Below are 10,349 nucleotides of genomic sequence, written 5' to 3'. Positions count from 1 at the left end.
GGCCGGGATGTCTCAGGGCCTGCTGCACCGCAGGGCAGGTGCAGCGTGGCCGGCGCAGCCCGCCGAGTGCCAGACGGCCCCCGGGGCTCCGGCTGAGAGCACAGGGGGCTGCGTGGCACGAGCACGCCTTTGGAGGAGGTAAAACAGGGACAGGAGCGGGTGAGGCGCGGGGCACGGGCGTGCTGAGAGCAAACCCTGGGAGAAGGGTGGAAGGACCTCGCTGCCACCGCAGCGGGACCTTGCGCTTGGTGGCTCGCGCAGCAGGATGCAAGCTGCAGGAGATCTGTTAGGGCCTGCAGTAAATGAACAGATGCTTTACGAACAAACCTCCTTGAAAATATAAAAGGTCCTCCAGGAAACCTGGGCAGCGAATCCCCGTGACCCCCAGTGCGATGGGCAGGGAAGAAGCCCTGCCCGGCTGGCTCCCGGGCTCTGCAGATGCCTGCCACCCCCCTGTGCCCCTGCCCGCCTCCTGATGAGCCCCTCTGCCCGGCCAGACCCTCTCCTGGGGCCATCTCCAGCGCTGGGCTGTGCGGCCCTGCACCATCCCACACAAGCTCTCTGCTTCCCCGGCACAGGCACCAGGCTGGCTACAGCCAGGCCAGGGGTGGGAGCCAGGGCCCCGCTCAGAGACGCTGGCCCTTCCCAGCGGCATTTCATGACCTGTTGGACAGCCAATTTGTAACTCATTTAATGTGGCAGCACCTCTGTGGTAGCAGCCTTCAAGGCTCTTGAACGGCAGTGGAAATCCTCCATCGACCCCGGGGCAGCTGGTGCGTCCCATCCCGGCTTCACTAAGGGACGGGCACCGGCCCCTCTGGGCTTTGGGGTGACCGGTCTTGTCCCCAGCGCGGAGAAGCTCATGGTGCCAGGACGGCAAGGACAGCAGGAACGCACCAGGCGGTGGGCTGCAGGTGGGGCCAGCTGCCGCAGTGCCTGCCGGCACCAGGGCCCACGCCGCAGCCCCTCGGCCACCCTCTTCTCCCCACCTCGTCCCCCCACCCTCCAACCCTGCTTTGGCTGGCATGAGCCCGCTAGTCGCTCTGGGGGCCAGGGCACGTGGTTGCCACTGCGCACAGGCACGATGCAGGCAGGGCCGCAGGCAGGGCCGCAGGGCTCAGGGCGCTGCACCCCTGGCACACCCCCGTGGGGCCAGTGGCCAGCCCCACTCCTGCCCTGGGGCTGGGGAGCAGCCCGGCCCTGGCACCGGAGGGTTGGGGGCAGCGTGGCCGCACGGCCACCGCCCGGCTGTGCCACCACAGCATCTGTCCAGCTGTGCCACCGCAGCCGCTGTCCAGCTGTGTCACCGCAGCCGCTGTCCAGCTGTGTCACTGGGACCCTGCTCACCACGAGGTGGCACCAGGACCGCGCTGTGGAGCCGCACAGACCCCTGTCCCCCGTCCCCCCGTCCCGTCCCCTGTCCCCTGTCCCCTGTCCCCTGCCCCCCCGCCCGGTCCTGCCGCAGCCCGGTGCGGCGCGGGGGCCGGCAGCAGCCAAGCCGGGCGGTCCCGCCGCCAGCCCGTCCCTGCCTGCGGGCAGGCTGAGGCCTGGCACACTCATGTCACGGATGCTCCCGGGCTGCCTGTGCCTGGCATCACCCTCGGATCCCCCGCTCGAAGGAGCCCAGGGCCGGGGGATCCCCTGCCCCAGCAGGACAGGGACGGGGGGGGGGGGGACGCGGGGTGACACCAAAGCTGCCTGTAATTGTCATGGCAACAAAAGTTTCTCAAGGATGTGTGACGCGTTGCCGTGGCGACAGGCAGGCAGCGCTTTGCTGCCTTCCTGCTAATTAGCGAAATGTGCTAAGGATGCTTCCCCCCGCCCGCCGGTTCCTGCCCAGCGCCAGGGTGGGGGGCTGCACCCACGGCGGTGCCCAGGCCCCCCGGCCCCCGCCGCCCCTCACCGCCCCACTGCACGCCCGGTCCCGTGGGGCCCGCAGGGTGACAAGGGTGTCCCCCCCCCTTCTTCCCAACCTCTGAACTCGACTCCGCGACGCCAGCCCCGATGCCACCCCCCAGCCACATCCAAGGGCTGGCCTGCCCCGTCCCCACGGGCACAGCCTCAGCGTGAGCCCCGGGGCTGCACATCCCTCCTCCTCCTCACCCGGCATGGGGGTGGCACCAGCCACCCCCGGGGACCCCCGGGGCCGCGTGCTGCTCCAAGCAAGCCAGCGTCAACAGGACGAAGCTCATCGGCCACCGCGCGTCCGGTGGGGCCCTTCCCTCCCGCGGGAGGTTTCCTCGAAGACGAGCCGGAGGAAGGCTTCGGGGGGACATCCTCCCTTTGTGGGCTATTGTTGGCCTTCCGTCACCTGCGGAGGCCGTGGGGTGACTCAGGCCGGGGTGACGCGCCCGGCAAACAGGACGCGGGCCAGGGAGGGAGGGAGGGTGTGCGTGGCCGCAGGAATGCGGAAGCGCGCAGTGGCCCGGGGATGCTGCCACGGTCCCTTGCGAAGGCAGGGCCTGCCTGCCCCTGCAGCCCCGCAGCCCCGCAGGTGATGGGTGCCCGCGGGCGCGGGCCGTGGGGGTCCTCGCTGCACCCCAGCGCCTGGCCGCTGGCCTGCAGGGATGGGCTCCAGCTCCCCGACCCCATGAGCTGCCCCCCGAAGGATCACCCCTCTTTGGGGTGCACGAGGCTGGCGGGGAGCAGTGACCCTGCACTGTGCCAGCAGCGGGGGGCTCGAGATAAGGGCAGGGAGGTCACTCACCAGTTACCGTCATGGGCAGAACAGACTCGACTTGGGGAAAATTAATTTAATTTATTACCAATCAAATCAGGGTAGGATTATGAGAAAATAAAAACTACATCTTAAACCCCCTTCCCCCTCCCTTCTTCCTGGGCTTAACTTCACTCCTGATTTCTCTGCCTCCTTGCCCCAGCGGCGCAGGGGGACGGGGAATGGGGGTTGCGGTCAGTTCATCCCACGCCGTCTCTGCTGCTCCCTTCTCCTCACACTTCCCCTGCTCCAGCGTGGGGTCCCCCCGGCAGACAGCCCTCCACGAGCATCTCCAGCGTGGGTCCTTCCCACGGGCGCAGTCCTTCGGGAGCAGCCTGCTCCAGCGTGGGTCCCCGCGGGGTCACCAGTCCTGCCAGCAAACCTGCTCCAGTCTGGGCTCCTCTCCCTGGGGCCACAGCTCCTGCCAGGAGCCTGCTCCAGCGCGGGCTGCCCACGGGGCCACAGCCTCCTCCGGGCATCTTCCCCAGGGGCTGCAGGGGAATTGCTGCTCCGGCGCCTGCAGCACCTCCTCCCCTCCTGCACTCACCTGGGTGTCTGCAGGGCTGTTCCTCTCACATTCTCACTCCTCTCTTCGGATACTGTTTTTTTGCAGCAGTTTCCTCCCCCCCCCCCCTTAACTCTGTTATCGCAGAGGCGCTGCCACCATCGCTGACGGGCTCAGCCTTGGCCAGCAGCAGGTCTGTCTTGAAGCCGGCTGGCGTTGGCTCTATCGGACACAGGCGAAGCTTCCAGCTCTCCTGTGTCTCACAGACGCCATCCCTGCAGCCCTCTGCTACCAAAACCTTGCCACACAAACCCAGTCCATACCGTACCTACAGCCTGCCCTCAGCCGCCTGCCCAGGGGACCCCCATGCCCGGACCTGGAGGAGCCGCTTTCTGGCTGCTGGCTTGCAGAGCCCCGCTTGTGTCCTTGGCGTGCCGCGGCCGTCGCCACAGCGGTCCTTGGCACGCATGGTTTTGCGGTGTGCCCTGACTGCCCCCTCCCCAGCTGCCATCTCCTAGCTCCAAATCCCCGAGGGGCGGCACGGGGGGGTCCCAGCAGCCCCCACCCCCGGGGTGCTGGGGAGGGGAGTGTTACCAACAGGGCTGGGCCTCCCCAGACCCCGCCACGAGGCCTGCGGGGGCTGCAGGGGGATGTCCTGGCACTGTGTGTGGTCCCCGTGGCCTCCCCAGCACCCGGCTGCAGGCAAGGAGGTCCTTAGGCTGTGGGAGACTTCAGCTCTGCCTTCGTCACCCGCCACGACACCGTGCCAGCGGCTGTACCAGCACACCCGGGGTCAATGAGGGGCTCTGTTGGTGCTCGGCCAGCACCCAGGCCACACAGGACTGGCACCCGCAGCCCGCACCTCTGTGCATGGGGGGGCAGGGTGCTTTAGCCCCCGTCCTGGCCTGTGCGGCGCAGAGCCGGGGGCTGCAGTGCCCATCCCGCAGCCGTGGTCTGTCCCCCTCCCTCACCGTGCCCCCTGCAGAAGGGGCTTCGTGCCCCCCGAGCAGTGGCTGCGTGACCCGGGGGCAGCAGGGTCTGGGGGCTGCAGGGGGACCCCTCCGCGGGCACCGCCTGGCGCGGGGGCGGAGGTGCAGGGGCTGCTGGGGGCGGTGGGCATGGGGGGGTGCCAGGACCTCCTCCTGCCCCCTTGGGTGCCAGGGGAAGGGGCTGGGCTGGAAGGGGCGCCCGGGCCAGGAGGGATGGAGGGTTCCAGGGTCCCAGGCTTGGGCTGGGAGGGGGCATCCCAGAGCCAGGCTGGGCGGGGGTCCTGGGCCAGGCTGGGAGGGGGGCCCGGGGGCCAGGCTGGCAGCAGTGCTGGGGTCCAGGGGCCAGGATGGGGGGTGGGGGTGGGGTCCCAGATCCAGGCTGGGTGGGGGATCCCAGATCCAGGCTGGGTGGGAAGTCCCAGATCCAGGCTGGGAGCGGCGTCCCAGGATCCCGGGACCAAGGTGGGGGGTGGTCCCGAGGCCGGGGCCGGGCGCAGGGGGTGCCCCGCAGGGGTGCCGGCGGGGCGGGGGTGTCCGGGGGGGCGGCGGGGCGGGGCGGGCGGGGGCGGACCCCCGGGGGCCCGGCGGCCACATGACCGGGCGGGCGGCGGGGCCGGGCCGGGCTCTCGCCGCCTACAAATGCGGCTCCCCCGCAGCGGGGCCGCCGCCGCCGCCGCCCCCGCCGCCCCCCGGCATGGCCGCGCCGCGCTGGCTGCTGGCGCTGCTGCTGCTCTGCCTCGCCCTGGCCCTGGCCGCCGCGGGTGAGTGCCGGGACCCCCGGGCGGGGGGCGACCGCGGCCCCGCGCCGCGCTGGGACCCCCCCCTCCCCCGGCCCGGCATCGCTCGGTGCCCGGGCTGGCGGCGGGGAGGATGGCGGGGACGGCGGGCGGGGCGGGGCGCGGCGCGGGGGGCTGGGGGACACCGGCACCCCCTGCCCGTGCCGCCCGGGAGCCGCTGCCGCCGGGCCGGGGAGGACAAAGCGCTTTTCACGGTGCCAACAAACCCCCCCTGTCCCTCCGGGCAGAACAACAGCGAGGCGGCACGGCCACCGGCCGCCGGGGCAGGACCCGCCTGGCGCCGCGGGTGACAGCCCGGGGCACGGCCGGGGGCAGCCGGGGCCCTGCCAGCCTGCCCGCGGCGCTCCCGGCCCCGGCCCCGGCCCCGGCCCCGGCCCCGCAGGCGCTGCCACACGCGTGCTGGTGCGGGACCGGCGGGGCCGGGGCCGGTGCTGGAGCATCTCTGCCGGGGAGCGGGGGAGCGGGCTGCGGGGAGGGGGCGAGGCTCCGGCGCGGGCAGGGAGCGGGGCAGAGGAGGGGGGCGCTGGGGGGGGCCGGGGGCCGCGGCCGGGCGGCTCCGTGCCCCGCGGCGAGGCCGGGGGCGGCGGCCGCACGAGGTGGCCACGCTCGGCGCAGGTGGCCCGGCCGCTCGGCGCAGGAAGCGCTCGGGGCGAATGGCTCCTGCTGGGGGCAAGTCAGGAAACGGGCGGTGCTGCCCGGCCCTGGGCCAGGCGGCGGGGTGCAGGCGGCATCCCCGCGGCATCCCACGGCTAACGCTCTCCCTGCCGTCCCCAGGGCCGCTGGGCCAGGCGCCGGATGGGAAGGATGCGGAGCACGGCCTCATCCGAACGCTGGTGCGGCTGCGGGGTGCGCGGCGCGGGGCTGGGCACCGGCCGAGCGGCTGGCGCAGGTACCGGCGGCCCCGGCCCCGGCTCTCCCACAAGGGCCCCATGCCCTTCTGAGGCAGGTGAGGAGCGGCGGGGTGCGGGGGAGCAAGGGGACGCAGGTGACGTTGCCGGGAGGGAGCTCACGCGTGCCTGGGTTTGCTCTTGTTGCAGGGTTGCCACCAGCCTTCCAGGGACGCGGCTCCCATCGCCCGCTCTGTGTCCTAGCCCGCTCTGCTCATCTCCCGGCCCCGAGCGCGGGGTCCCACCTGTGAGCCCTCGGCTGGCGTCACCTCCTCCCTGCGGCTGTCCCTGGTGGCCCCGGCACCGTCTGGCACCGCGGGTGCCTCCCGCCTCCCCTCACCGCCTCCTGGGGCTGGCTGGGAGCGGGTCGCCCATGTGGCTCGTGGTGGGCCGGGTGCTGCCACGATGCCCCTGTCCCGGTGGGTGTGGGGCTGCCCTGGGCATTGGTTGCCGGGACCCCTGGGCTTTGCGCAAAGCACTTTGTCAGGCGGAGGAGCTTCTCCGCAGGGGTCGGCGAGCTCCCTCGGAGCTCCTGCCCCGTCCCTGCCAAGCACCCGCATGCCGGGGTGAGCACACAGCTTGTCCTGGGGGTCTATTTATTCCCATGGTGCTAATCCCGCACGCTGGGCGAGCTGCCCTCCCCTCCCCGGTGAGCATGGGGCCCCTTCCCGCTGGCAGCCCCACCTCCTGGGGACCCCCGAGGCGTGGGGTGCCTGCCCAGGACACAGCCTGGGGCTCTGGGCCCCCTGCCCGCTCCACGCCATGGGACAGCGGGAGAATGGGGGGGCATTGGGGTCTCTGACAAACTCTGAGAGATGCCAAAGGGGGGGCCCTTGCTCTGAGTGCCGCTGGGTCCTGTTGACCATGTCTCTTGTGTCTGTAAAGATTTATTCTGTGTAAATACATCTTTATAATAAAGAGTTATGATGACAGTAAACCCTTATTTTTGGAGGCGTGGGCAGGGATTGCTCGCCTGCTGCAGGGAGGGCTCCCAGGGGCCCTCTGCTCCCTCCTGGAGCTGCCCCGTGGCGTCTGGGGCCCATGGCAGCCCCTTCCCCAGCCCAGTGCTGGTGGAGAAGGTGCCCGGCAAAGAGAGAAACAAGCTGCAGGGCTGCCTGGCCGGTAAAATTTGGGAGGAAGGTAGGAAAACACAGGAGGTCAGCATCCCCCAAGCCTGCAGAGGGGCTGGGTGACGCAGGAGGGGACGCTGGAGGGCACAGGGGTGCTGGTCCCAGCCGGGGCAGCGTGGGGTGAGTGGCTGCGGGACCCTCGGGCCACGGAGCAAAGACTCTGGCTGCAAATGCTGCAAATGCTGCCCGGAGCCCCCTGCCGTTATCCCCTTCTGGGGTTTGTTTTTCTGCTCGCCTCTGTGGCGGGCATCAGCTGCGTGAGGAAGGGCTGAGCAGCAAGAGCCGCCTTCAAAGCAGGGAGCAGGGCGCTGGGACAGGCTCTGCGCCGCGGCGGGATGCTTCGTGTCCAGAGGAGGGACACGGCCGGGCCCATCCCGCTCGCTGTCCCCCGGCACTGATGGTGCCCGGGTCTGGCACTTGAGCAGCTCGTTAGCCGAAGCCGTTGCTGGGATAACAGCTTCTGCAAGGTGGTTTCTGCAGGGAGGCATGGGTGTGCGGGTGCTCCTGCCCCGCTCCCGCGATGCTGCCGTTGCCGTGGTTACCAGCACCCGCAGGTGCTGGGTGAAGCCGAGGGTGCAGCACCTGTGTCCGGCAGAGCGGTGCCGGGGCAGGGAGCAGGGTTTGGGCCTGGCCTGGCCCCGGCGTGGGGAGGACGAGGCCAGTGGGGCAGGCAGGGACCGCGGCAGCTGCCGGAGCTGCCTCTGCCTGCTGCCAAGCGCCTCGCCGGGATGCTCCAGCCCCTGGGGACAGGCAGGCGGCCGCCCCAGTGCTGCGGGATGGCGGCCCAGTCCCGGGCATGGCTCTCTCGCTGGTTCTGTTTGACTCTGCTGCCTTCAGGCAGCCTCGGCGGCTGCCAGCTCCCCCCTTCTCCCCCAGCCCCAGGCAGCTGTCCCCGCAGCCCCGCGCACAGGAGCAGCTGCGGGTGCCTGGTACCTGGCATCTCCGTCCCTGGTGTCCCTGTCGCTGGTGTGCCTGGTGTCCCTGGCATCCTCCTCCCTGGCGTCCCCGTCCTTGGTGTCCCTGGTGTCCCTGTTCCTGGTGTCCCCATCCTTGGTGTCCCTGGTGTCCCTGTCCCCACAGGGCTGTGCGCGAGCAGGACCCATGCAGGGGGGCCGTGGGTCAGGGCGCAGCAGACTGAGGGTCCCTGTAGGACCTTGCAGGTGGGTGGGGGCTGAGCCCTGCAGAGGGATGGGACCCCCCAGGACAGGACCTCCCCCAGCCCCAGCCGGGCCCCCCAAGCGAGGCAGTGCCCGTGCGGGGCCCCCAAACCCCATATTGTTTGCCGGAGGCCTCCCACGAGCGACGTCCGCAGGCAGATGGCAGCTCAGCCCCGGCACCGTGGCGGGGCTGCGGGCAGGGGAGCGCGGCAGCCGTGGGGGCGTGGGCGGGGGGCAGCACCGGCGGGGAGGGGGTTAACGGGGCCGCCGAGGAGCGGAAAGGCTGCAGCTGCGGGGCTGGGAGCAGAGCCTGGGGAAGCAGGGCTGGGCCCAGCTGGCCTCCATTAGCTCATCCTCTGGGACCGGGGAGGGATGTGCTCCCCGGCCACGCGCCAGCGCGCTCCTGCCACGCCACCTACCCACGCCCGCCGTGGCAGCCAGCCGCCCCACGTGCCTCCGGGGAGCCGCTGCCGTTCCCGCTTTGCCGCCGCCTGTGCCCCCGCGGTGGGATGGGGTGGGTGGGCGAGGGCTGCCAGCTCACTGCCCAGTCCCGTCCTGGCCCTCGCGCTGTGGTTTCCGGGGCCGGCGGCCTCCCGGGGCCGGCGGCGGCGTTGCCACCGGTGCTGTGATGGGGGCAGGATGCAGTGCCCTGGCACAGCCCTCCTGGCTGACCCCAGCACCCGCTCTGGCTGTCCTGGGGTGGTGGTGGTGGGGGTACCGTTCCTCCATCGCCACCCTACGGTGCTTCTGCTACTGGTTTGAACTGGGAGGGCTCTCCCCTGCACCTCAAACCACCCCTCAGCACCAACGGTTCGGCCCCGCATGGGCTGCAGGCAGCCAGCACCCTGCCCACGAACTCCCGCAGCGCAGTGCCTGGCTGCCTGGGCGCAGGCAGGACGGGCAGCTGGGGGCTGGCCCGGCAGCCTCCCCCGGCACAGGCTGCCGTGGCTCTGCCAGGCGAGGCAGCGATGCCCCACGGCCCCGCCAGGCATCGCCCAGCCCTGAGCGCGGGGGCTTGGGGTGCGGCCAGGGGACGCACAGCTGAGCCCTGACCCCAGCCCTCCCGCGCCAGTCTGGAAGGAGGAGGCCAGGGAGGACCCCCCGGTTGGGCTGTGGCCAGCCGGTGCCGGAGGAAAAGACTCCTGGGCCGGGAGACCTAAGGAATCTCTGGCTTTTCCTGGCCTGGCCGGCTGCCCGCAGGCAGGTGGGAGGCTGCCGGGCTCCGCCATGTTCCCCGCGCGCCGCGTGCCAGGGCAGCTCCCTTGCACGCTGCCTGCAGTGCCGGAGCCCCTGCACCGCGGCGGGAGCTGCGGCAGCGTGGGCGGTGGGGCCAAGGGCCCCGCCAGGGACAGGGGCACAGGCAGGGGCCCGCAGGCAGAGGCACTGCTGGAGCGGCATCTCCAGCGCGGTGGCTGCTGCAAGTGCTGCCGGGGGGCTGCAGCCAGAGGGCTGCGAGGTCTCCAGGCCAAGGGCAGATGTGAGTACAGGCAGCCCCCCACCGCAGGCAGCTGCCTGGCTGCCGTCCCTGGGCGTGTGTGCCGGTGCCAGGCCCGGCGTGGCGAGGACAGGGTGCTCTGCTGGGTCGCGGCTCGCTGAGTGGGGAAACGGGTGCTGGGTGCTGCTGGGAGAGGGGATGGGAGCGGGCTGAACAATCGCTGGAGCCCTCCAGTCCTTGGGGACCTCTGGCTGCACCCGGAGGGACAGGCAGGGCTCACCGCCCCGCCCGGGGCCAGCGATGGGCATCCAGGGTGGACATGGGACACCGGCTGTGCCAAAATCGCAGGCTGAGCCCGACGGCTCATGGCAGGCACGTGCTGCTGGGATGCTACCAGCTACGCCAGTCCCGCCATCCTGGCAGCACCAGCACCCGTCAGTCCCCCCGACGCCTGTGGCGGGCCGACAGGCGTGCGTGAGCCCCCACCTCCATGCAGGGCGCAGAGCAGCGCACCAACAGCCTCCAAGGTCCCCCAAGGACCCCCGTGCCCCTGGCCGAGCCTGAAGGATGGGCAGGCCCAGCCTTCAGCCCCATCCCCGGGGAGCGGCAGGGCTTCGCGCTCACTCCGGCATTTCCGCCGGCAGTGCCAGGAATGTGGTGGCCGCGGGAACAATGCCGGCACCTTGCGCCCGTCCCCTCCATGACGGTGCTGGGAGCAGCTGCCCGGGCACGG

The 10,349-nt window shown here is 71.5% G+C and overlaps 1 protein-coding gene across 1 annotated transcript; it reads left to right on the top strand.

The window, feature by feature from the left end:
• The first annotated feature begins 4,838 nt into the window (after positions 1-4,838).
• Positions 4,839-6,787, top strand: APLN (apelin). The gene is made up of 3 exons (XM_087748731.1): positions 4,839-4,971; positions 5,782-5,953; positions 6,045-6,787. Exons 1-2 carry the CDS (start codon positions 4,905-4,907, stop codon positions 5,946-5,948), a joined length of 234 nt encoding a protein of 77 aa, XP_087604857.1. The 5' UTR covers positions 4,839-4,904; the 3' UTR covers positions 5,949-5,953; positions 6,045-6,787.
• The last annotated feature ends 3,562 nt before the right edge of the window (positions 6,788-10,349 follow it).

Source organism: Nipponia nippon, unplaced genomic scaffold (assembly GCF_047370975.1).
Source record: "Nipponia nippon isolate SJK-2023a ecotype South Korea unplaced genomic scaffold, ASM4737097v1 scaffold_12, whole genome shotgun sequence".
Taxonomy (NCBI): Eukaryota; Metazoa; Chordata; class Aves; order Pelecaniformes; family Threskiornithidae; genus Nipponia; species Nipponia nippon.
Note: the sequence above shows the minus strand (reverse complement) of the source record. Positions and strands in the feature narration are given on the sequence as shown.

What these genes read in the sequence shown, in the direction of transcription:
- APLN (XM_087748731.1), top strand. Translation starts at nt 4,905, where the DNA reads ATGGCCGCGCCGCGCTGGCTGCTGGCGCTGCTGCTGCTCTGCCTCGCC. An exon ending in CCTGGCCCTGGCCGCCGCGG is followed by an intron (nt 4,972 to 5,781) that starts GTGAGTGCCGGG and finishes TGCCGTCCCCAG; the next exon opens with GGCCGCTGGGCCAGGCGCCG.